This window comes from Carcharodon carcharias, chromosome 15 (assembly GCF_017639515.1).
Source record: "Carcharodon carcharias isolate sCarCar2 chromosome 15, sCarCar2.pri, whole genome shotgun sequence".
In the NCBI taxonomy this organism is placed as follows: domain Eukaryota; kingdom Metazoa; phylum Chordata; class Chondrichthyes; order Lamniformes; family Lamnidae; genus Carcharodon; species Carcharodon carcharias.
In genome coordinates this window covers 17,038,643-17,066,226 of record NC_054481.1, presented here as the reverse complement: position 1 = coordinate 17,066,226, position 27,584 = coordinate 17,038,643, and the positions used below count along the sequence as shown (strand labels likewise).

General features: G+C 44.7%; 1 protein-coding gene across 7 annotated transcripts in view; it reads right to left on the bottom strand.

Moving 5' to 3' along the window:
• The window catches only part of LOC121288121 (cytoplasmic phosphatidylinositol transfer protein 1-like), a 196,020-nt gene that overhangs the window by 86,608 nt on the left and 81,828 nt on the right, over positions 1-27,584 (bottom strand). For 6 of the 7 annotated variants that reach the window (XM_041206470.1, XM_041206474.1, XM_041206473.1 and 3 more), the window contains one exon: positions 15,219-15,367. In XM_041206470.1, coding sequence (XP_041062404.1) covers positions 15,219-15,367 — 149 coding nt within the window. Of the gene's footprint in view, positions 1-15,218; positions 15,368-17,393; positions 17,411-27,584 lie in introns of those variants that run through there. The other variant, XM_041206472.1, reaches the window with a different exon arrangement.

The following is a 27,584-nucleotide window of genomic DNA, read 5'->3' as shown; positions in this document are numbered from 1 at the left end:
CCCCTTGCACACTGCATTATTGTAGTCAATTCCAGTGTCAGGAAGGGCCAAACAGGCTGTATCATGTGTTTTTTATTCTGATCTGATGATACTGCATGTTTTCTCTTCCCCCTCTCAGTCCACACAGCCTTTCTGCCTCCCAACCCTATCTCCGGCAGCCCCAGGCACCTCCCCCCACCTTTTCTCACACTAAAGACGTTGGCTGTGGCTCAGGTATGGTTCCATGCAATCTTCAGTGTTGCATCAACTGTGGCTCTCTTGGTCGCACTCTTGTCTCTGGCGGCAGAAAATTGTGGCTTCCTGAAGCAGGGCTCAAGTACAAAAGTGAATCTAATGCTGCAGTGCAGTACTAAGGGAGTGCTGCACTGTTGGAGGCTCTGTCTCCTGGGTCAAGCATTAAACCGAAGCCCCATCAGCCCTCACTGGTAGTAGTGAAAGATCCCGTGGCACTGTTTGTAGAAGAACAGGGAAATTATCCCTGGAGTTCTGCATCACTAAAACGGATTGTGATCATCATCTCATTGTGGTTTTTTTTGTGGGATCTTGCTGTGCACTAAGTGGCTACGTTATAACAGTGACTACACTTCATTGGCTGTGAAGTGCTTTGGGACCTGCTGAGGATGTGAAAGGTGCTATAAAAATGCAAACCTATCTTTTTCATCCAGCTGGTTACTCCTCACCTCTTAAAAGCAGTGAGTAGCTGCAGGTTTCGCCATGTTGGTGACATCACAGCCAGGCTAATGCTACCTTCGCCTGGTACCTACTTTCCATCGGGGAGCATTGAAACGTTGAATAGCCGTCAGGAACAGAATCTCTGGCAGATTGCTCCAATTAACCCTGAACTGCAGAGATAATATTGGAGGATCCTACTGGGCACTCTGGCTGAGATGAGTTAGCCTGGCACTGACTGGTAATCAAGCCCGAGCTCCTTTGGTCTCGGTGGTAGAGTTGCACATCCACTTCACCACGTGAGGCATCACAGGAACTAAAGCAGCATTTCTGGCAACACTGAAATCATAGTGAATTGTTTGAAAAAACTGAAGTGTTCATCTTAGCAAAAAAAAATAAAATGCCGTAAGCAAATAGGCTAAGCTGAGCTCTTAGGACAATTATGTGTCTCTCCAACAGGAGTACGAAGGCTCTTTAAAAGGGACTTGTAGTACCCTGAATTGTGCATCATTCTAAATGTTGTAAAGGGCAGTGGAAATGCTAATGGGAAACTGAAATATATACAAAAAATAATTACATTTATTGCACTGCTTCGTGACTACAGATTCAAGGGCGTGTTTTTTTTTGCCAGTTAGCACCCGTAGAAGATGAAGGATAATTTTATCCTGGGCAGGATTTCCGAATCATTGGGCGGGCCCAGGAGCAGCCGGGAAACTGCCTTCTGCATGCAACAGTGCATGATTTCACAGAGTTAACGTTTCGAGTCCGTATGACTCTTGAAGAGTAGAGTGGGACTCTTGAAGAGTCATATGGACTCGAAACATGAACTCTGTTTCTCACTCCACAGATGCTGTTAGACCTGCTGAGTTTTCCCAGCATTTTCTGTTTTTATTTAAGACAAATAAGACCCTTTTGTCAAGAAAAGAATCTAATACTCGGACAAAGTGATTAGTGACAACAGGCAAGAGCCTCACTGTTAAAGAAGATCTTGGATTAATGTAAAATTACTTTGAGTTCAGGCAAATAAGAGTCTACATCCGATTAATGCCTAATGAAATTTCAATGTGCTGGTGAATATTCCTTAGAGGGAATCTTCTGACAGACTGTAGCTGTGATCGGATCTGCATCAGAAACAAAGACTGAGCTAACATGTTGTAAAAATAGAGGGCTCAATGGGATGGAGGAACAGCTTAATGGTTATTACTTTGTTGTACATGTTGTACTATTGGCCTGCACTTTGCTGTAGAAATAATGGTGAGGCTCACTGTTATTGAACAGAAAATAGGACAGCAACCACACAGCATAATTAAACACAGAGTTACACGCTCATCTGGAAGCTTCAATATACAGGAAGTTCAATGAGACTAGCCATTGAAACAAATGTAGCAGCATGAAGTTGTTACACTAAACAAGCATGAAAAAGTTATAGCTGGTGCATTCAGGTGTCAATGAATTGTCAACGGTGTAATTACTGCCAAACAACCTCTCTGGCCCTGAAAATTTAGTTTTACATGTATGGCGTCTCAATGCCTCAGAATTTAATTTGTGTTAGAGATTTTCTTTTAAAGTTCTATTTTTATTTTGTTCCTTCTTTTACACCTCTCTCCCTTTCTCTCAATTACATCTTTTGTGAACTCTCCCTGAGCTACATTACAACAATGGCTACACCTCAGGAGTACTTCCTGGCTGTGAAGTGCTTTGGTCATCTGGAGGTTATGAAAGACGTTACAGAAACAGAAACACTTATTTTCTTGTAGAATCTGACTTTGATGCATTTGGTGGATGGGGCGCGGAACAGCACTGGATGCACAATATTCCATTTATTATAAACTCGCCAATCAATTCTGCAAAGCATTCCATGACATCTCACCTCACTTCAGTAGACAGATAACATCAGCCACATCAGACAGGCCAAATTGGTTTATTCACAAGTATTTTTTTTTATATACAGAAGCAATGTCCAACACAGAACCAGAATTTTCAAACAACTGATAGAGATGAATCAAAAGGAAATAAGTATTTTTGAATTGTTTCTACAGAATTCTGGGATGACACATCTTCAGAAAAAAATTAAGCAACCTTGTTTTTCAGTAAAAGCAGAATACAGTCACTGTAACCAGGTTTCTCACTGCACACCAGACCTCCAACCAAATCAAAAGATTTGCCCTCTGTACTTAACAAAGGATAAATCACACCAGGGACCAGCATCGGCTGTGCAGAGCTGGAAGGGAAAGGTGCTTGAATTGATGCTCCTTCACTCCCCCTACCTCAGGAGGAGAAAGCAGTTTATGGGCAGACTGAGTCCCAATAAAGGCCAGGGATACCAAAATGAGTGACGCAGGAAAGAAAGTGAAAAATAACAATTACATGCACGAGGGACATAAGGAACTGGAGGAGACCATTTAGCCCCTTGATCCGATTCCACCATTCAATGAAATCATGGCTAATCCACAACCTAATTCTATATACCTGCTTTTGCCCCCTATCACCTAACCACTTTGGGCAGCAAATATAATTCATTCTCAGATTTAAAATGTACAATAGATCTAGCATCATTTTCCATTTGTGAGAGAGAGAGAGCTTCAAACTTCTACAGTCAATTGCAAGCAGACGTCTTTCCTAAGTGCTCTCCTGTACGATCTGGCTCTAGGTTTTGAAGATGTCCCTTAGTCCTAGACTCCCAGCAGAAAACGTTCCTAGTCTCCCTAACCTGTTTCCCTTAATATCCTTAAACTTTCAATAAATCAGCCTAAATGTCAAATGGAAAGAGTTACTCAGTCAATGTATGCCAAATCACACCACCTCTGACAATAGGAAGCCATTCAATGATGATTTAAAGAGCTTTTTCAATCTGGCTGAGAGTGGTGGGAGGCAGGTTTTACATGGTGCAAATTCCCAATCATAGCTAAGCTTTCAAAAGGGCATGCCTCCCCCAGAGGGAAGGGGCAAACTGGAGTTGTGAATCACAACTGCACAAGTTTCTGACTTCACAAACAACGTTGGTAGGAGCTCTGCTGCTGTGGTGCAGAGATTAATGAGAGGTATCAGCTTTATTTGAAATACAGAAATTGTTCTTTCAATTGCTTGGTAGGACAGAACTTGAATTTGCTGAAAAGGGAGACCTGTTGCCGAAACTTTTCATTTTGCAATCATCAGGAAAAATGCAAGAATGTCAAATTTCAGACGATCTAGGGGAGGTGATGGTGCAATGGTATTGTCACTGGACTGGTAATCTAGAGACCCAGGGTAATGCTTTGGGGACCTGGGTTCGAAAATTCCACCATCTGCCATGGTGGCTTGAATTCAATAAAATCTGGAATTAAAGGTCAAATGATGACCATGAAACCATCGTCAATTGTCATAAAAACCCATCTGGTTCACTAATGTGGTTGACTCTTAAATGCCCTCTGAACAAGGGCAATTAGGGATGGGCAATAAATGCTGGCCTAGCCAGCGACGCCCACATCCCATGAACGAATTTTAAAAAGATAACAATTTACACTACAGGAAAAAGGGATGCTGATTGATTGTCTTTGAACTGAGTGGCTTTCTAAGCCACTTCAGAGGGCAGTTAAGAGTTAACTACATTGCTGTGGATCTGGAGTCACATTTAGGCCAGACCAGGTAACGATGGCAGATTTCCTTCTCTAAAGGGCATTAGTGAACCAGATGGGTTTTTACGACAATCAGTGATGGTTTCATCACTGAGACAAACTTTATATTCCTGATTTTATTAAATCGAATTTAAATTCCACCAGCTGCGATGGTGGGATTTAAACCCATATACCCAGAGCATTCGCCTGGGCTTCTGGATTACTAGTTCAATGACATTACCAGCATGCCACCATCTCCCCTCTAAGCATTGCCATGGAGAAAGCAATGGGGAGCTATAGACTGCTGAATAATTCAAAGAATGGCACAGGGCTTGAACATATTCCCTTTGTTTGCAGAGAACAGGTCCCTGTGTATGAATGTGTGCCACTTCTAGTGAATGTAAATGAGCCACATTATGAGCTCGACTGATTTTTCTTAAATTGGTTGTGAATGTAGCTATTAGCATACTCAGCATTGTTCAGGAAGGGCTGTCCAATCACAGAATCGCATCTAACAGTAGACATTTAACTTCTGGGTTTTGCAAATGTGAGCTGGTTGAGTATAGTCTGTACTCTGCCTGCTACTTTTGTTCTTTGTGTGTGTTGACACCTTTGGATGTCCCACCCAAACTTAAACTTATCACTGAGCGATCTGGAGGTGTACGGCTATACAGACTCTATATAAGAGTAGGAATGGAGTAGGGCGAGTTTAAAATCTGGCATTTAGTCCTGCACAGGCTCTCCACCAGAGCACGAGAGCTTTACACTGCATCTTGATTAAAATATTCATTAAGAGCTTCCTGGAAGAGTGCTCAGGCTTCTCCAGAAATTGCACTATTCACCATCCTGATTATGTATCCCCAGCAGAATGGATTAAAATGGAGTCAGGAAGGGCCACTATGATGACAGTAGCACACACTCGGAGATAATAGTCTGAAGGTGAAGCTAATTTATACCAAGGAGTGAACTCACCAACAATAAAACCTGCAAGATTTTGCGTTTTGGGTCAGAACCCCAGTGTCAGGGTGAAATAGGGGTCCCGACCCCGCATCGTGTTGGGAACAGTCACTCAAAATTAATTTTGCCCGGGCTGACCAATAGGCGGCCAGAAGGAGAGCTCACTGTCCAATTAAGGGTGGCAGGCAGACATTCCCACCTGGAGGGCCAATAGGTGGTGCTCCAGCATGGAACACGCTGACGCCTACCATTGCAGGTAAGGACGAGGGAGGCAGCGAGAGGGAGACAGAGAGGCAGAGACAGGCAGAGGCAGAGACAGAGGCAGAGAGAGAGAGAGAGAGAGAGGTAGAGAGGCAGAGGGAGCGAGAGAGAGAAAGGCAGAGGGAGCGAGAGAGAGAGAGGCAGAGGGAGTGAGAGAGAGCGAGAGAGAGAGAGGCATAGGGAGAGAGAGAGAGAGGCAGAGGGAGAGAGAGAGAGAGAGGCAGAGGAGATGGAGGGAGAGAGAACAAAGTTCTGTCCCAAATAACAGAAAGAGTCAAAATATCCAAAGGGAGGATGGTTGAACAAAGAGACAAATTCAGAATGTGTCATAGGGAAATTTAAAGCAATCTACTCCTGTTAAAAGTCAACATTTCCAACTCCCTTGGGAGTAAATCTTGGCTGTGTCCTCATATAAAACAGGTGATAGCAAATCAGTCTTCAGTCAGGAATGTTAAAGAGGCAGCTGTTTTGCACTGAAATGAGGAGAAATTTGTTCCCTCAGGGGATTTAATATTCTCTTCCCCAGAGGGCTATGGATACTGCGTCATTGAGTATATTCAAGGCTGAGATTGACAAACATTGGACTATTAAGGGTTTCAAGAGTTTTGGGGAAAGGGTGGGAAAGTTGAATTTAAGTCCAGGATCAGGCGTGATCTTATTAAACTGCTGGAGGGCCTCATGGCTTATTCCTACTTCTATTTCATCTTCTCATGTTCTTAAGCAAAATGGGTCACTGACTCCCTATCACCCATTTTCTCCTTATACACGAGGGCAAAACAATGAATTAATTCAACAAAATGCTCCCTCTCCTGTAAAATAACTCTTGACAAAGTGCAAGATCTACCAGACATCCTGATAAGAATATTGGCGAGATCACAGTCAGCCTTAAAAAAGGTTCAGTAAATGTTGCAAAGCAAAGGCAAGAATAAAACAGGATGTTAAGCACCGATAAATGTTCTAATATGGTCATTAAAGTGGGCAGGCTCCTTTGATTCTCAAGCCTTTCTGGGTGGTCACCAAACCCTCAAGGCCCTGTTGCGTTTGTGCAATTGCGGGCTTGTGCCCAATATTTCCTGCTTCACTTGAAAGTGGTAATTTGACCTTTGCAACTTGAGCAGAAAAGCTAAGGCTTTCTTTTGCAAGCGTTGCAACTGAGGCTGGTTCAGGCGCCGGTCATTCTCTCCGCTCAAAACAGTGTGCAGATCTTTGGCGAGATAAAAAGATATTTTGACACTCGAGCAAGAGATCAAAATGGTACTCGACAGTATTTGGAGGGCCAGGCGCAGCATTTTCTTTCCAATGCGGTACAATATCTAACAGGAAGTATTACTCACTAAACATTTAACAGCATCAATGCTTTACTGCAGAGCCAATTCGGTGGTGGGGCCAAAATGGCAGCATTTGATGGAGGTGGAGTTCTATGAGTAAGGCCTCTCGAAATAGATCACTCTGACAAAGCTATTTGAGGAGGTGGCTCGGCGAATGTGGCAAATCTCAGGGGAAGATGTAACCCATGTACAGTGAAGTCAGACCTTGTACCTTCCCAAACACACTGTGGGTGTGCTTACACCCAATGGACTGCAGCGGTTCAAGAAGGTGGCTCACCACCACCTTCTCAAGGGCAATTAGGGAAGGGCAACAAAATGCTGGCCCAGCCAGCGATAACCACACCCCATCAATAAGTTTTTAAAGAAGGACAGGCCCTGAAATGCCAGGCTGGAAGTGTAACTAGGACCGAGTTCACCGGACACAAGCTTAAATTTCATGCAGAGTATTTGATTAATTGGGGGACTGGAATTCTTTTAACAATGAACTCTGGTGAGACAACATGTCATAGATATGGCATTTACAGCATGAATACAGGCCATTCGGTCCTATTGTTCCATGCTAGTGTTTATGCTCCACATGAGCCTCCTCCACTCTATCAACATAACCTTCTATTCTTTTCTCCTGCAAGTTCTTATCCAGCTTCCCCTTAAATGCATCTATGCTATTTGCAACAATTCATTTTGGCAAAAATAAAAATACCTGGAAAAACTCAGCAGGTCTGGCAGCATCTGCGGAGAGGAATACAGTTAACGTTTCGAGTCCGTTTGACTGTTCAACAGAACTAAGTAAAATTAGAAAAGAGGTGAAATATAAGCTGGTTGGGACACCACCTTCAACACCTCTTTGTCCTTTTGTCTATGACATTTTTTGGCTATCTCCACCTATCACTGACCCTCTATCCAGCTCTACCTGTCCCACCCACCCCCCCTTAAACCAGCTTATATTTCACCTCTTTTTTTATTTTTACTTAGTGCTGTTGAAGAGTCAAGTGGACTCGAAACGTTAACTGTGTTCCTCTCCGCAGATGCTGCCAGACCTGCTGAGTTTTTCCAGGTATTTTTATTTTCGTTTTGGATTTCCAGCATCCGCAGTTTTTTGCTTTTAACTAATTTTGGCAATTCATTCCACATTGTAACCGCTCACTGCGTAAAAATGTTTCTCCTGAATCCTCAATGGATTATTAGACACTTTTTTTTTTAAAGAGTACCCGCGTTTTTGTCTCCGACAAGTGGAAACATCTGACCTACCTTGCCAAAACCCTTCAAAATTCAGGTCACACCTCAGCCTACTCTCTTCGAGATGAAAAAGACTCCAGCCTATTCCACCTTTCCTGTTATTCACTGTTCATGTAAATCTCTTTCGCACTTTCTCTACTACTTCTACGTTCACTTGGTAGTCTAGAGACATGCAATCTTTCAATTTCTGTAGCTTCTAATGATCACAGTCCCTTTGCTTCAGTACATATTCCTGCCACACAACTCTGCAAGCGCAGCTTTGGCATCTGCCCTGTCCAATGGCTGGAGTCGGACAACCATACAAGTTGGTTCATGGCAACATGAACTGAAAAGCCAATAGCATAAGCACTTCACTGACAAGTGAAGGGAAAGGGGATTAAAGCCCCTCAGCATAACACACTCACAAGTGGGGCGGTCATAAAGCAGCTACCGACTAAAATGCACCTACTCTTTCCGTCTGGAGGAGTCAGAGTCGAGAAAAATACGAAATCCACTGTCATTTAATTGCACTGGGTCATTATTTTAGTTGCTTAAAGACAACAGCAATTTCAGAGCTCACACTGTTAGTTTAACTAAATGTGAAATATTCTTCAGTTTTTAAAAAAAAACAAATTTTCAACAGTTAAGATGCAATTTCCAACAATTTTTTAAAAATGGATTAATCCGCTTTTCACATTTTGGTACAAAATCGTGCATGTTTGGTTTCGCTAGATTACTGATTTTCTGAAAGTGTGAGACAGATTATTGTTCAATTAACAAAAAGGGCCAGACAACCAAATGAACGGGTCTAATAGTACAAGCACCAGTTTTGCAGTCAGCAGTTCAAGGTGGCAAAATAATTATCATAATGCATTGGAAACAGTTGGTGAAACACAACCCTAAAAGCGTCTTTCCCTCTCCTCCCTCCCACAGTATTGGCACAAAGTACAGTAATTCCTGTTAATATCATACAGTGGGGAGGTGGAGGGGGGGGTGTTGGGGATGCATATTGCTCGATCCTGCTCCCCCCTCATCCCAGTCACAAACTCACAGTGATATTGCATTGCGGGTGGCCTGAACAAGCAAAGAATAGGGGGCTTGCACCCTCCAGAGCTGCCAGCCAATATGATTGGCCGGAGGTTCTTGCAGCCCCAGCGCTCACTGGCGGGCGCTGCTGGGACTGTAAGCAAGCCCACAAAGATGACAACATGGATACCAGACTAAGCCAAGTCCAGGATTTTTTGGGCTGGGAGGGATTGAGCACCCTAGGGAGTGGGTGGGAGTCGGGTTTGGGGGCCAGGCACAAGGAAAGGCGGTGGGGGGTAAAAAAGGGGCCCATTTTGAGGTGAGGGTTTTGGGTGGTGCCCCTATGGTGCACAGGGTACCCCCCTGCAAAAGGAGGTCATTCCCCCTTCCTTCTTGCCTTTTCTCCAGAGTTGGAAAAAAGTAGCCTGCCCGTTTTTGTCCACACACCACTGCCAACCATGTTACAGCAGTGGAGGTAGAATTAGGCCATTATTTGTCCCTAACTGCAGGGAAAAAAATGGCTTCAATAGGTCTAAGGGCAGGCAGGCTAGCAAACACCTTACCCACCCACATTATGAGGAAGGGGTCTGGTGTGAGCAGGAAGGCAATATTTTACGTGCAACCCTCCCCCCACTCCCTCACCACCAAAAATATGCCCCACAGGGGGTCGTGAAATCCAAGCCCATATGTCATGCTGCAAAGCAGCGCCACATTGACACGTGGATGGAAAACTATAGAGAATTTACAGTGTTGGAGTGCACAGCACATATGGAAAGCCAAGCACAATTGCAATGTAGAGTAAGGATTGGATTCTCTGCAAAAAAAGGAATAGTGTCAAAAACTAAACAGCAGCCATTAGGGAAACTAAAGGGAGCTACAGTGAACCTTTACAAATCACTGGTTCTGCCTCAGCTGGAGTAGTGTGTCCGATTCGAGGTAACACATTTTTAGGAGAGGAGGGGCTGACACAGGCGATTTGATAAAGGGGTTCAAGGTCATGAGGGGCCTGGACAGGATAGGTAGGTACAGACGAAAGGGTAGAGAACCAGAGAACACTGATTTAAGGTGAATGTCGAAAGAACCAGAGGCAACATAGGAGGAGAAAACATTTTTAATGCAGCAAGCGGTTAGGATCTGCACTGCCTGAGAGTGTGTGGTGGGGGCCAATTCAATCCTTCCTTTCAAAAGGGAATTGCATACTTATCTGAAGAGAAAACAAACCTCGCAGGGCTTCAGCTAGGGTAAAGGCAGAGGACTGGGATTAGCGGAGTTGTTCTTATAGAGGAACAGCACAGGCATGAACAGGCTGAATGGCCTCCTTCGGTACTGTAACCATTCTATGATTCCACAATAATATAAACACAAAATATAATGGTGTGGTTAGGATGCAGTGGAGACACTGGAGCTTCTTGATGGCGAAATCCAGTTAAGGATCATTTATTTACTTCTGAGCCCCAGCTTGCTCAGTTGGCACCAGGGAGTTTGTCAACACTGATCCTCTGAGTTGGCACACAAGGGCAGGCAACTGTGAAGGATGCCAGGCAGATCAGGTTACCTATGACAGATGCTCTATGCCTCCTGACACCTGCGTCACTGCATTGGCAGAGCAAGTCAACTCGCTTTGGCAAGTGCAGGATCCTCTTCGCAAATTGGATGACTTGAACTTGTGAAAGGAAACCCCAATATTTTCCAACCTGTAATCCCAGGATTCAGGTGCTCTTATTGACACGACAGTCTAATCCTGTACTTGCCCCAGCTGGTCCAGAGCAACACGAAGCTGGATGATGGTGGATCCCGTGGGGTTGCAGCAGCAGAGGGCTGGAGCCCTAATGGGAAGGAACTCGATGAGGCATGTGGCTGGACAGGGCTCATAGGAAATAGGAAGAGGCCATTCAGCCCCTCGAGGCTGTCTCGCCATTCAATTAGATCATGGCTGATCTTCTACCTCTGCACCATTTCCCCACACTATCCTCCTATCCCTTGATGTCTTTACCAACTAGAAATCTATTGATCCCTGCCTTGAACATACTCAATGAGTGAGCCTCCACAACCCTCTCTGGGATAGAGTATTCCAAAGATTTACCACCACGAGTGAAGAAATTCTTCCTCATCTCCGTTCTAATTCTTATCTCGAGACTGCATCCTCCCTCGATTCTAGAGCACCCCCACACCAGCCAGGGGAAACAATCCCCCCAAGCCAGGGGAAACATCCTTCCTGCATCCACCCCATCGAGCCCCGTGAGAATTTTGTGTGTTTCAAAGAAATGGGCTGGGGGCTTCCTCCAGTTGCCCCAACCACAGCTTAGGGTCCATTGCCCATCGGTGGGGCTTACGGAGAAATGGTGGGGGGTGCTGCAGCAGTGGTCCGGGAGGGGCAGGAAGAAAAGCAGGTCCCAGGGCCCTGAAGGGATGAACTAATCATCCATTAAAGGCTTCAAGGTGAAACCAAGGTCTCCCGACACGTAAGCGATTGCAAGGAATGGATTGCAAGGTTTTACAATAGTTTGGGCCATTGCCACAGCTCCGGGGGCCTACAGCCCCCTTTCAGGGAGGCAGGGTGTCAGAAATCGGGGTCCTAACCTCTCCATTGGTATTTGTATGCAGCAAGTCGTGGGGGGGGTGCGGGAGAGAGGGCAGCAGCAAAGAACTGAAGTTGGGGTGAGGAATCAGCTGCAGACGTTCCTGCTCTTTCCTTCACCATTTGGGGCAGATTTGCAGAGCCACATCTTATCACTACTCTCTATCTGGATTCACCTATATATTAAAAATAAAGAGAAATTGGGCAAATTACCCAGAACAAGACACTGCCATCAGGGGGCAAAAAGCTGCTGCATTTAGCTTCATCCTCTTAAACGTCCTTTAAAACGAGTCTTTTCCCTGCCTGCGAGGTTCCAGTCACACATCATTTTAATTCCCTGACCCCTCTGCTCTCAGCTTCCCACACAGCCTCTTTGAAACCAGCCTGAGAGAACACAGTGGCAGGAACGCAGTTAAAAGCAGAGGACCCCGATTTAAGATGATCCGCAAAAAGCAGCAATGGTAACATGGAGAAAAGCTTTTTTTTTTAGGCAGTGAGTGGTTAGGATCTGGAATGCGTTCCCCGGGAGTTTGATAGAACTAGGTTCAATCATAGCTTTCAAAAGGAGAACTGGATCGTTATCTGAAGAGGAAAAGTTTGCAGGGCTACAGAGAAAAGATAAGGGAGTGGCACAAACTGAGCTGCTCTTGCAGAGAGCCAGCACAGACATGGGCCAAATGGCTTCCTTTTGGGCTGTAACCATCCTCTGATCCTTCTATTCTCAGATTCCGTTTCCCTTTTTTAAAAAAATTCGTTCCTGGGGTGTGGACATTATCAGCATTTGTTGCCCATCCCCAATTGCCCTTGTTCAGACGCTGTGGATCTGAAGTCTGAAGTCACATGTAGACCAGACCAGATGAGGCAGCTTTCCTTCCCTAAAATTCCCAGTAGTGAACCAGATGGGTTTTTAAAACAGCAATCTGCGATGGTTTTGTGGTCATCTGACTTTTAATTCCAGATTTTTATTTATTATCCCACCATCTGCTGTGGTGGGATTCGAACCTGGCTCCCCACAGCATTACCCTGGGACTTGGGAATGCTAGTCCAATGATAATACCACTATGCCGCCACCTTTTCCCTCACTCTATGAACTAAGAGTATTTTTCTCACTCTGATCTTGCCAGGCCATAGTGTCCCATATGCTTCACCATCCATGGGAACTCCTTCCAATCTCTCAGTAATCCTTTGCTCTTGCAGACACCCAGCATTCACTCGGTGGGCCAAATGGCCTCCTTCTACACTGTAACCATCCTATGATCCTAATGGATGCATTTCTCCTTTAACTTGTGAACTCAAACATTAAAAGGGACGCTGTTGACAAGCCAGCACCGGTGGAAAATTAGTCACTCAGCGATCTCCATCAACAGACCAACACAGGTCAGTAAGACACAGGAAGTGATTGATGGCCTCTGAAACAGCCTGTGATCTCTACCTTGCTGGGCTGGCCAGCCCTAACTGTAGTTCAAAGTCACTGAGGGTGGCAATAGAACCAGAGCCCCGATTGGCATAATGTTGAGCATGAAAGGAACATCAGTACAGTTAAAACCTAACCTGGGGGGGGGAGGCAGGAGCAGGGTTTAAAGATCTGCATCCAGTTCAAGGAGATGAGTCGCTGGCAGGAGGTTGGCACTGGGTCAAAGCAACAACGTAAGGGGGTCTGAAGCTTTACAGATCACTTTGTAGAAGTGCTGCTGGCTGAATTAAGGCAGAAAAGGGTTGGGATTCTCAGTTGTTGACGAGGTAAGAGGCCCCTGATATTTCAAAGGCCATGGCAGGAGCAGTCAAGGTCACCTCAGTGAGACCAAGGGCCCCTTCCCCTGGCAAGAAATTTAATGACCTCGTCAGGGCAACAAAGGTAAGTGACATGGAAATTGACAGTCTTCCGGAACTCCTTTGAGAAAGTTGATCGCTCTCAAATGTTGAGCTTTAATACCCCAGGGGATTCACAGAACAGATACTGTTCCATATTAGTCATTTGGCTGTCACATGCACTTTTACTTAACATTCCCTCCCATCCGACTGGGTAAGTTGTCCTTTAAAGCTCACCTCCCCTGTCCACATCAGTCTGTCTTGCTACACACCTTAAATACAGCCCATCGATCTGCGAGTGTTGTGCGCACTGCTGGAAAACGTATTGTACAAGCCCTTTGGATTAATGTGTTCAGGTCTGGTCATGGAAACACAAATCGAGGCTGCTCAGAGAGACTGACTGAACTTTTGTCACAATGTCAAACCAATTTGGGCTTGGCAGCCTGAAAAGGAGGCAACTGAGAAGACAGCATTGCAAAAATAGTGAACACATGAAAAAGGCAGGTCCAGAAAAACTCTCAAAGCTTACTCTGAGTAAAATGACGAGGGTACATGGGGCTCAAATGGAGGACTGGTGTCAGAAACTTTTTCTTAACACAGGGAGTGATCAATACATAGAAAGGATTCCTGAGTAGAGGCGGCAAAAACCTTGGGGATTAATTAAAAGGGTATTGGAATTAAGTGACAATGGGAAAGGTGGATGGTGAGGAAGAATTTAAGGATTTTTTTCCCTAATGAATGGCAAGCTTTTCTCTGGCCTATCTCACAATCTGAGCAAGCGCAAACATCTGGAAGATTGAATTATATGAATCATTCCTAAACAAGCTGAAAAATGTTGTTGCATCGAGTACAGAACAGCACACCAATTGGGCCTGGATGCTGCGTATCTGGGAGTCTTGCTCCCTTCTCTCATAATTTGACTTACAGATAACTTTGAAAAGGAATGGATCTTGAAAAGGGAGGGAGCCAAATGAGAATCCCCAATGTTTTCTAGCATTTGTTGCCCGATTTTAAAAAGCAGGATCGAGGGCTTTGCTGCTTTTTTTTCCCCAGGAAGTAAAGGGGTAGCAGCAGTTCCTGGGTTAAAGGGCAGCATGCTTTGATTTGAATGGCACATGGAGGGAGGAACATATGCAGCCGAGATAACTTTCTTTCATTTTGAAAAAAATCAGATAAATTAGGAGGCTGCATTCCTAAAGCTGACTGAACATCTGGCAGGCACGTTAATCCTGGCCTCCTGAAAAGGTCAGAGTTGAGTACCGCAGCTGTACACAATACCCTGCTCACAAAGCTCTGCTGTTTGCCAATTCGCAAACACATTTTTTAAAAAAAAAGTTAAGCCAACCTTTCAATCCCCCACAGTTCTCAGTTTCATGAAAGAGGATGCTACATTGGAATTTCAACGAGGAGGCAACACTGCAGCAAGCCGTGTGGGAGTATCCTCTTTGTCCTCTGTCCGAACTGCATTCAATGCTTAATCATTCGCTTTGGGAATAAGAAACTCTTGCCCAGTCCTCCCGTCCCTGTTAGTGTTTTTTATTCCTCCCTGTTGTCCATTTTACCATTCATTCCCTTGCCTCTGATTGAATGCAACTTTGCCACCGTTATTAATGCTGTCTCAGTCAGCGGGGCGGGTCACTCCATTTCCCAGCGATCAATGCTTTCAGAAGTGCTGAGCACGTTTGTAATGATGCCCACACGTGGCTTCTGACAAACCTCAATGGGGGGGGTGGGTCCTCTGGCTGGCTGGCCACCCGTGCCTGCCAGGTTTGAACAGCTTACCTGGACAAATGCACTCTTTTCTCCGTGAACTGTCCTTTTCCGTGAACGGGATCCTCGTGGGGTTCGTTTTTAACTACTTCCACCCCCTCGCCCTTGTCGCTCTGTTCATGGCTGTGTTTGCTGATGGTGTAAAGCTGTCCTATCCTGTACTGTGACAAGAAAAGAAACACAATCGTATTAATATCAAATTGACTGATTCCCACCTGGCACAGAGGGAATACTCCATCAGAACCAATGATGGGAGCAGCATCCACTATTAGCTTTAAAAAGGAAAGTGGCTCAATGTCTCAAAACAGCTTATAGAGGTAATGGAAACTTCTCTCAGAAAGCTGATGGAGGAATGATGGGCTGAATGGCCTCCTGCACTGGAACATTCTGAGATTCTCTGACTTTGAAGTAAATCACAGTGAGCAACTCTAGTGAGCTTCAGATTATTGTTCAGCTTTTAAACCCCCCAGTTAGCGAAATCGTTGATAGTTTGATAGGTGACTATTAAAAGGAGTAAAAAAGGACTTGCATTTAAATAGTGCCTTCCATGGCCACAGTCCACCCCAAAGTGACTTACAGCCAATGAAGGGCTTCACTTGCTTTTGTAAATGTAGGAAATGAGGCAGCCAATTTCTGCACAGTAAGCCCCCACTAACAACAAAACTAAGGGAAAGCCATTCTACCTGGCAGGATGTAGCAGTGGATAATTTTTATTTAATGATTACAAATAATGACAGCATCCATTATCAGCAAAAGTCCTGGAGTCAGTGACACATAAGAAAGAGAGGAACAGAAAGAGCTTGCATTTATATAGCACCTTTTCACAACCACCAGACATCTCAAAGTACTCTGCAGCCAATGAAGCATCTTTGAAGTGCAGTCACTATTTTAATGCAGGAAACCCGGTTGCCAATTTGTGCAAAACCAGCTCCCACAATGTGTTAATGACCAGATAATCGGCCTTGGTGATGTTGATTAAACATTGACCAGAACACCAGGCATAACTCCCCTGCTCTTCTTCAAAATAACACCATGGGACCTTTTACGTCCACCTGTAAGAGCAGGAAGATTCTCTAGTTCAACGCCTTCTCTTTAAAAATAGCACCTCAAACAGAGCTGCACTCCCCTCAGTGCTGCACTGGAGTCAAAGCCTCGATTCTTATGGTCAAATCTCTGGAGTGAGACTTGAACCCAAAACCTTCTGACTTGGGGGGGGGGGGGGGGGGGGGACGAGAGAGCTACCAACTCAGCCGAGGCTGACCATGGGAAACATTGCTAAGAAACCAAGTTATAATGATACTGCTGACAAATGAAGTAAATCTAGTGCCTCATAAATAACAATGAGTTCTTTAGACAGTTGAAACTGAAAAGCATGGGACTGCTACTGCGCCTGAGGGGAAATCAGAAATAAAAATAAAAGGACAAGGGCAGCAGATAGATGGGAACATCACAGGCAGAATTTTCTGCCTGTTGGGCGGGCAGGTCTGACCCAATCTCCGGTGGGTAGGGAGCCGATCCCCGCTGCAGAAGCAGGCCCCGCTGCCATTTCACGTGGGCGGGTCAATTACGGCCCACCCAGTGTGACGTCCACGCTATGTGCTTCCTGTGCAGGAGGGGGGGGGATTCCCCAAAAGCGAGAATGCGCTCTTTCACGCACGCGCACGATAGAGTGCACATTTCCCTGTGGCTAAGTGCTGCCTCGGGGAGATCGCTGACAGTTCTAAAAATATGAAAATTAGAAAAAAAAAATTCCCTACCATGTCCCCCCTCATGTGACAATGTCTCATGAGATGGGACACGTTCATAATTTACATTATAAGCTTATTAAACTTTTTAAAATCCCTACATGAAACTTCATCCCGCTGGTGGAAGAGGTTTCATGTTTTCTCTATCCCCCGCTGGAGCTCCTGGCCTGCCCGCCAACCTTAACGTTGGATGGGCAGGTCCTTTAATTGTATAACTGATCCTATCAATGATCTCAATTGGCCATTGACAGGTCAGTGGGCCCGCAGCTGATTTCGCTGCGCCCCCACCTTCCTGAATATTTAAATGGGGCGCGGTGATGTCAAGGGTTCCGCCTGATGTCATCCCACGCCATTTTACACGCTGGAGAGCAGGCCCCGCCCCCTGCTCACCAACGGCAAAATTCTGCCCCACCACCTGGAAACTCCCCTCCAAGTCACTCACCATCCTGACTTTGAAATGTATCGGCCATTCCTTCACTGTCGCCGGGTCAAAATCCTGGAACTCCCTTCCTAACAGCACTGTGGATGTACCTACACCCACATGGACTGCAGCGGTTCAAGAAGGCAGCTCACCACCACCTTCTCAAGGGCAACCAGGGATGGGCAATAAATGCTGGCCCAGCCAGCGACGCCCACATCCTGTAAATGAAAAAAAAATTGGCCCTTTCCTGACAAGATGGCAAAGGTCATCCAAATTATACAAACCAAATAGTCACTGACACTTTATTTTTGATCCCCTGATCAATTTTCCCCATTTCTTCCCCTCTCAGACGTGTTGACTCCTTGTTGGGTTTCTGTCCTACAGGGTGCTTAGTGGCTTCCAGTCACAGTTAGGCCTCCAGTTCATTTCTGAACTTGGGATCAGCAGACCATTTGACTACTAGGGGCATCACACCAGAGCCTCATCTTGTCCCGACTTCCAGCAGAGGTCATTTTTGGCACTGACCAGGGGAGGTAACCCTGGTCAATCAGTCCCTTTGTAACTGTGGCCTAAAATAGATCCTCTACCTCTTACGCGACCACAGTGATTACACTTCCAAATAAGTTATTGGGTGTAAAGAATTGTGAAAAGGGGCCTTTAAAAAATTCAAGTTCTTTTGTTTTTTTTCTCCATCAGCGCACCAACTGAGATTAGATAAATTGGCACAGATCCTGGATTAAACCTAGGGTTGTCTGAATCCATATGGTTTAGCTATCTCCAGCGTAATCTGCTAAATCTTCATGGTTGGGGTGTGAGGTGAGAGGGTCTTGAAAGGTGGGCAGCATAAAAGCTGTAGAGAGGGTTCAGCAGGAGGCCGACAGTTGTGGTCCCACAAAGACATCACACTCAAGTATCCCCAGTGTCAACTGTGGCTGAGTGCATAGCACTCTGGTTTCTGAATCAGATGGTTGTGGGTTCAAATCCCACCCCAAACACTCAAGCACAAAATCTAGACAGAGTGCTACACCTTTGGAGCTGTTGTCTCTCAGGTATGACGCTTTAAACAGAGACACTGCCTGCCCCCTCAGTTGGCCCCCTACCTCTAGGATGACCAGGTGCGTTTCTCTGATTATCCTGCAACCAACGTCACTTAAAATAAAACAGATTATTCGGCCATTGCCACATTGTTGCTTGTGGGATCTTGCTGTGCACAAACTGGCCGCTGCTTGACAATAGCGACCACACTTCAGCAAAAATACTGCAGATGCCAGAAATACTCAGCTGGTCAGGCAGCCTCTGTGAAGAAAGGGACAGACGTTTCAGGTCGATGACCTCGCAGCAGAACTGGGGGGGGGGGGGGGATAAATAGGGATATAACAGGTTTCTAATCAAATATAGAGGCAGGGGATGTGGGGTAAAGAGCAAAGGCTGTGTTTATTTGTGCCAGAGCGCTAGGGGAAAACGTTCCTTCCTGCACATGCTCAGTTGCAGTCTCAATGTCAGTGTCAAGTGTCCTATTATCTACAAACGGGGGGGACTTGGAGGTGTAGAAACTTTCTCCACAAAGTCTCGACCGACTGGATCCAGATTAAGGAGGCAGCACTCAAAATCTTATTCAAATTGCGACCAGCAGATCATGTTTTTCTACGTGCTATTAAACATTAAAATACCGCACTGGAATTCCCATGATAATGCCGCTGGGTGGTATTGCTGGCAACGTACACACCAGTAAAGCCTTGAATGTTAGCGTCAGAATTCCCATGGGAAATGCTTCCGCTGCCGGTTCCAATGCCGCGCGAGGCTGCACAGCCTTTGCCAAATCCAAGCTCCCGCCGCCGGCCAGAAAGGCGCCAGGAGCAGTTGTGTGACGGGCCCACAGATGTGGCGTGGGCCGAGTGCACGCGCGTAACTGCCCCCGCCGGCGCTTTTCCAGTGGGCGGCCGGAGTTACGGGGAAGGACAAAAGTGAAGACCTGCGATAGGGAGGAAGGCAGGAGAGATTAAACGTCGAGTCCAGGAGGCTGTAAGGCGCCTAATCAAAAGGCGTGATGCTCCCCTTCAAGCTTACAATTCTGATGGACATGCGCCAGTCTCCTGGGCTCAACACTGAGCTCAACAGCTTCGGATCACATCCTCTTTCCTGTTCTTCCCTCCTTTAACTCCCCACCCGCCCACCTACCTCCCTCCCAGCCCCCTCCCCCACCTCTACCCTCGCTTCAAACCTGCCATATCTCTAATTTTTCCCGGTTCTGATGAGAGATGAACCCCCTTAAAACGTCAATACCGTCCCTCTCTCTCTCTCTGCTGACGCTGCCCGAGCTGCTGAGTATGTTCCAGCCTTTACTTCGAAAAGTGCCATCGGCTGTGAAATGGCTCTGGGACATCCCAAGGCTGTGAAAGGCGCTACGCAAATGCAAGTCTTCCTTTCGAGCGGGGCGATCTTGTTTTGAAACAAATGAGCGTGTTCAAAAAGGGTGGGGTGGGGGGGACAATCTAAAAGATTTGCGTATGTTTTTTCTAAGCTTTTTTCCATCGAGAGTGAAATTACCGAACGTTGTGCAAATCTCCCCTTGGCACTGGAGATTGCAAAGGAGCAGGCTGTTCTTTCACATGTGCGGTTACCTGCTTTAGAATGCACCTCGGTGCCAAATTTCTAAATTCAGCCCCTTCAATATTCTACACACACAATCCAGCTTCACAAGCAGGGTCTAATTCCCCTCACCCGGGCAGTGTGATGTTTAACAGATGAGCTCTTTCCTCCCTAGGCTCCTAAAATAACACAAGTGAGGCGACCACGTCACTTTGATGTCAAGAGGTAGCTAAAAATAGCTGCACGCTTTTGTTGCAGTTAATGATTTGGTTGCGAATGAGAAAGCCGGCCACACTTCAGTGCTGCTCAAGCACATTCTCCGGAGAAAAAATGCTACGCCTGCAAGAAATCACCAATAAATCTTTCAACGTGTGAGGAGAGGTCATCAATTGCTTCAAAGTTTTCTGCGCTCTGACATACAATAGGGTACAACCAGACAGCATCCGTCTACCCAACAGCATCTCGTATATTGCTACACTCTTTTTACGATAAACAAAGAACTTGTATTTATATAGCGCATTTAACATAGTTAATGTGTTTTACAAAAATATGTGTAAATAATGGACATAGTCAGCTATGACTCAGTTGGTAGCACTCTCACTGAAGTCAGTGGGTTGTGATGGTTCAAGTCCCACTGCGGAGACTTGAGCACAAAAATCCAGGTTGACACTCCAGTGCAGTACTGAGGGAGTTACGCACTGTCTAAGGTGCCATCTTCCAGATGAGATGTCAATCCCTCTCAGATGGACATAAACGATCCTGTGGCACTACCATGAAGAGGAGCAGGGGAGTTACTCCAGTGCCCTGGACACTATTTATCCCTCAATTGACATCAATAAAAACAGATTATCTGGTCATTATCTGATTGTTGTGTCTGTGGGAGCTTGCTGTGTGCAAATTGGCTGCCACGTTTCCTTCATTACTACGGTGAGTACACTTGAAAAGGCACTTCATTTGTCGTAAAGCACTTTGAGACATCCGGTGGTCGTGCATGGTGCTATATAAATGCTATATAAAATATAATTTTAAATAAGCATCCTAAGGTACTTCACAGGAGCATAATCACAGGAAAAAATGGGCACCGAGGGAAAGGAGATGACATTAGGACCATTGTAGTACACTGTGAATCACCCAGACCTTGGGCTATCTTTACTACGTTAAAGGCCCTATGTTAATGCAAATTAGGTTTGTCCTGAAGTCTCCAGAAATTGAAGATTAACTTTCTGGACACTAGTGTGAGCAACACAGGGGAAAATTTCCGTTGTCTTTGAACACCTTGAAAAAAAATTGGAGATGTGGGGAGAAAGGCTATGTGATTAAGAGTGAATAATTATCCAATTGAGTAATGAAGAGTATTATCACTTTCCAATTGTCATGAGAAGGCAGTGTGTGCTGAAGATGGATGTACTGAGTGACCAGTGGTGGGACTGGGCGGTTAGGAGGACACAGGAAGCTTCCAAGACTATGCAACGTGCGTCGGCAACATGACTGCAACTTGGTCTCGACACTCAGCGCTTGCACATTTGTTGCTTCCTTCCCTGCGTGCAATCATTGAAACATCACCAGGGTTAATGGTCCTTTACTCACATTAACAACAACTACTTTGAGTGGCAATTCCTCATTTGCTAAATGAGTGAAATATTTATGGCTGGACTGACAGCACAGTCTGAAAATTAATTATTTCTGGCAGTTTTGCATCACAAGAAATGGATACAAGTTACTGCCCACGTAAAGTTGAACGAATTTAGAACAAAATTGGGAAGCTCTTCCTCCTTTACTGTGCCAGCTTGCAGCTCTCAGTGCGACAGGTCCATTTTGTGCACTCAGTGGCATCTGTGTTCATTATATTATCATCCAACTTGCTTTCAACATGAGATGTTATATTATAGCTGCATTCTTATCCTTGCCTTCAAATCACACCATGGTGTTGAACCTCTGTAACCTTAACCCTCAGATCTCTTCAACCCTCTAATTCTGGCCCCTTGTGCATCCCCGATTTCCTTTGCTCCATCACTGGTGGCCGTGCCTTCAGCTGCCAGGCTGAAAGCTCTCAGATTCCCTCCCTAAGCCTCTCTCTCCTCTAAGATGCTCCTTAAACCCACCTCTCGCCAAACCTTTGGTCACCTGTCTTAATACCTCCTTTTGCGGTTCAGTGTCAATTGTTATTTGATAACGCTCCTGTTGAGTGCCTTGGGACATTCTACTCCATTAAAGACTCCACGCAAATACAAGTTGCTCTTGTTGAATGGCGCGCTGTGGAGGAACAGCCCGTGATTTTCACCTCATTCAAACTAATCACGAGCTGCGCACCAGAATTTCCCCTCGGTGCATTCTCTGAGCTTCCCATTAGAATCGGCCTCAGTATTGCGTCGAACAGGCTTACCCAATGATGCGCCAGGATTTTTGGCATGAGTGATTCTCTGCGTAGCAAGTAGAGTTATGGGAAAAAGCTGAGGTGACAGCGGTGGAGATTGGGACTAATTGTATGTTTCTTTCAAAGCCAGGCACAATGAGACAAATGGTCCCCTCCTACACTCTAAAAATTCTATGATTTTTTTCTTGGCGAGAATTACTGAAACAAAAATCAAGGCCATCATGTTTCGTGGTCACTAAGGGGAGATTTCTGAGCTGGCATCCATGATGAAAACTAGCGTTACAGGCCAGTTGTCTTTTGTAGGATCGATTCTCGTTTCCATTGATTTCAATGCTGCTCAGCTTAAATGCACATCACTATGTTGCAGCATTAAAGTGTGGCATATTATGCCAATTGTTACCCCAATAGTCAACTGGCTCAATTATATGTCCCCATGGAGCCAATGAAATCGAAACAGTCAGGCCTCGTTTCTCTTTCCAACAATTTTTGTGCCAAAATACCCCCATCAGCAAGAAAATTGAAGGTTGTTCCAAATTCAGGACCATATTTGTTGGGTTCAGGTGTTTCCAGTTGCTCCCTCTGCAGCTGATTTGAAGGAAGGGAGTTGACCGATGTTGCTCTGCAACTAGGCGTGCTGGCTGATGGTCACAATAATAACACCCCTTTGTGATCTGAAGTGGATATACAAGTCTTTTGCATGCGTTTTCTTATTCTCTCTCTTCAGGTGGCCTGGACAAAACACTTGGTGCATTGATACGAATCATTACACTGTTTTATTTCAGCATGATGGTACATGCAGAGTAATATTTAGAATGGCTTTCACTCAGTTCATCTGTTCTTCACATTGTGGTACAAAAATAGTGACCATACTACACCTTTCACGCGTTCGCCTCATCTAACTGCTCTCTTCATCCAAGTCCCACTGATTCTAGCTTTCTTATTCAAAAAACGTGACTGCGTAACACTCACTTTGTACAAGCCTACCTCCCTGTCTTAACATGCAGCAAGCCCTGTTCCCCTATCACCCCTGTGTTCACTGACCTACATTGGCTCCTGGTTGTTGTATGATGTACCTGCATGCCTTTGTAATGTTAACCCTTGCTCTGCCAAGAACTTGTGTGGGACTGGACCGATGGTATGATGCATGGAGTCACATGGTAATAGACTCTGAGAACAGTCTAGAGAAAATACTCTGGAACCAGCCAGCATGGAGCTAAACAGCACCATGCATTACAGTAACCTGGGATCTGTAAATAGCTAAAGACTACCAATAAACAGTTCATATTTAAATATGCAAGTCTCAATCTCATCATTGAGATATTTAAAAGAACCCATATTACACCAGTCAAGCAATGTCTCGATTTTAAAATTGTCACCCTTGTTTTCAAATCCCTCCATGATCTCGCCCTCATTTCTGCAACCTTGTCCAGTCCCACAACTCATATCTACATTCCTCTAATTCTGACCTGTTGTGCATTCCAAATTTTAATTGCTCCACCACTATTGGTCATGCCTTTAGTTGCCTATAGGCCCAAACTCTAATTCCCTACCTACATCTCTCCACCTCATTTTCCTCCTACCTTAAGACATTTAAAACCTACTTCCTCGACCAAGCTTTCAGTCACCTGACCTAAATGTCACCTCATGTGGCTCGGTGTCAGTTTTTGCTTTGTAATGCTCCTGTGAAGTGCCTTGGGCTGTTGTATTACATTAAAAAGGTGCTATATAAATATAAGTTGTTGTTGTTGCCTGTGTCCCTGTCTCTGTTTTGTACCTTTCATGTTCACAAAGGGATCAAGGACCATACAAACATCGTTAACAGCAGAGATAAGCTTAGAAATTTCTTATTGTTTGCAATCTATTTGAAAACAAATGTCAAAGCTGGCTCATCAGTATCTTAACTACCGAGCAACTCAAACCTTCCCCCCCACCACCCACCACCTTTTTAATTTGCACAAATATACCTCGATTTATAATATAATGCTGCAAAGCAACCTCTTTTTGTTATCTCACAGAAAAATCGTCAAATGATACAAACACACAAACTTAATGAGGGTATCTCACACACTAATGTTTCTCTGACAAATGTTGTAGATCAGAAGTTAAGCATTCTACCTGCCTACCCTGAACAATATCAGGGGATTAAGGGGCTATTTTGAAAACAGAATAAACCATAAACTAGTTCATTAGGAAGATTTGTACCTAATGTCAAACAAAAATGTGACCAACAGAAACAGTGCTTGTTAGAGAGAGGAAGTTCCCCAAAAAGGGTTGTACTCCAGATTAAGGCAGATGAGCAGCCAGGAAAAAGTGCCCTGTTGAATCCCCAATTTCAGCTGTGCCATGGTTTGGTGGCGGCGGGGGGGGGTCTCTATTAAACATTCACTTGACGCACAGTGTCAGCAGTGTGTACCATTTACAAGATACACTGCAGCAACTCACCAAGGCTCCTTCGAGAGCCTTTTCCAAATCCACAACCTGTACCACTTAGAAGGACAAGGGCATTGCACGCATCGGAACACCGCCACCTGTAAGTTCCCCTCTGAATCGCATAGCATCCTGGTTTTCAACTATGTCACCATTCCTTCACTGTCACTGGGTCAAAATCCTGGAATCCCTCCCTAACAGCACCGTGGGTGTACCTACACCATAGGGACTTGAAATGGTCCAATAAGTTGGCTGACCACCACCTTCTCAAGGACAATTAGGGATGGGCAATAAACTTTGGCCTAGGCAGCGTGCCCACATCCCATGAATATTTTTTTAAAATTCTGAAGGACAGTTACATGAACCAGAACTTGCAGTGGCAGGAAAGGTAGCTGGTGAGTTAAGAAGTGAAGAGAGAGCAGGGCAATTCTCAAAGTAGCTCAGTACATTCAAATCAAAACAGCCTTTGTCCAGTCAAATAACCCAGACATTAAAGTAAAAAGAGCTTGGTTAAAAGCAAAACAAATTTATTAGAGTTTTTTTGAGCGTGTAACTAGTAGGGTAGTAACAGTGAACAAGCAGATGCAGTATATACTTGGATTTCTAAAAGGCATTCAAGAAGGTGCCACACAAAAAGGTTAAGAAGCAAGATAAGAACTCATGGAGTTGCAGGGATATGTTAACATCCATAGAGGATTGGTTAATGGACAGGAAGCAGAGAGTAGGGATAAATGGGCAATTTGCAAGTTGGCAGGCTGTGACTAGGGGAGTGCTGCAGGGATCAGTGCTGGGGCCTCAGCTAGTTACAATCTATATTAATGACTTGGACAAAGAGACAGAGAGTAATGTATCTAAATTTGCTGATGATACAAGGCTAGGTGGAAATGTGCGGACGACACTAAGGCTACAAAGAGACATAGACAAGTTAAACGTGTGGGCAATAAGGTGGCGAATGGAGTTTACTGTACAGAAGTGAGAGGTTATTCACTTTGGTCATAAGAATAAAAAAGCAGAATTTTTTTTAAAAACATGAAACACGCAAATGTTGATGTCCAGAGAGTGTTAGGCGCACTCAAACAAGGACCATAAAAAGTTAACATGCAGGTACAGCAAGCAATTGGAAAAGCAAATGACTGGTTGATATTTATTGCAAGGGAATAAGAGTACGAGAATAAACAGGTTTTGACTTGGTAAGACCATACCTGGAATACTGTGCGCAGCTTTGGTCTCCATATCTAAGGAAGGATATACTTGTGTTGGAGGCAGTTCCTTAGATTGGTCCCTGGGGTGAAAGGGTAGCCCTTTGATGGAGAGGCTGAGTAAATTGGGTCAGAGAGCATCTAATGCTTTGGCTCATTAAGGGGAACCATGACTGTTAAGTTTAACTTCACCGAAGAGTTATCAGATAGAAGTCCAACTGGAGTTGATTCTAAGAATTATTATGAAACACCCAGTTCCTGCAGCAAAGTTTTCACTATTTAGCTTTTATAAACCTTACTCAAACTTACAAAAAGGATTTGAGCCACTTAGATAATTGAAATTCAAGTTACACATTCATTGAATTTTCACAGGAAGATTCCTGAAGATGCTATGCTAAACCAGTGAAAAGTTACTAATTAGATGAGAATGACTAAATAGTCTAAAGGTTACATTTGTCACAAGGCTATGTCCTTTTATTTTTGAAAATATGACTTTCTAACTTTTAACTGACTGGAAATTTTGCAATTTGAAATGAGACAGAACAAACTATTTAAAAATGAAAGGTCACCTTCCAAGGTGAAGGTGTAAAAGCAAACATGACACCCTCGGAGGAGTGTTGAGAGAGGGACACTTCCTATAATTCAAGGATCCAGCAAAGCTCATCACTGTCAAAGGAAGCGACATTAAAATGCAAAGTGCTGGATATTGAAACAATGACTGCCACAGGCAAACACACCCAAAACCCCTTGGAAATACACAATGGGTGAAGTGTAATGGGCCAGGCTGCAGCCACTGCAGTGAGATTGCAAGTGACACAGGGACCGTCAAGAATATTTTCAGCAAGGAAACAGGGTGAAAAGCTGCGCTCTCTCCTTCTCCCTTTTGAAAGCGTGCGTCTCAGTTTGAGAAGTCAACTATCTGAGACCTACCAGCGAACCGAGATATCATAACAATTGCAACATTTTACATCTGACCGCATCCAAGAAACCAGCAAACCTAAATCAGCCACAAGATTTAAAATCTACACCTCAAGGACAATCAAATGACAGTTAATCATTTTAATTTTAATTTTTTAATTCTTTTAATTTTCTTTTAATATTCTTTTAATTTTTTTTTTATTAGACTAACTTTCCTCATTTCTGATACCTGTGTGTGAAGCATCGAGTTTTTATTATTTATTTTCTCTTGGGTTTAGCGGTTAATGAATTTGCTCTTTCTCCAACTCAAGAAAACCTGGTTTGATTGGCTCCTTATTGCTCACAACTTAAATAGTTAAATACATTCTGATTTGGAAAAGGCGTATCCTTGTGAAAAAGGAACTTAAACCTTTGTTGTGAGCAGCCGAGGAGGCTAAATAGAGGGCAGCCAGTTCAGTCCTCCTCTCCTGGTCATAACCCACTAGAGTAGTTTTGCTTCCATTGATCACCTTACATTGGGGACATACTACAGGCAAGAGGGTAATCAGCTTTCGCTAAGGCCCTATCATTGCTCTACTGACTGAAGAACAATGCTCAAAGATCATCCAGGAAAAGAAAGACTTGCATTTGGACAGTGCCTTTCATGACTTCAGGATGTCCCAAAGCATTGTAGAGCCAAAAGGGAGTGCTTTTGGAACACAATGT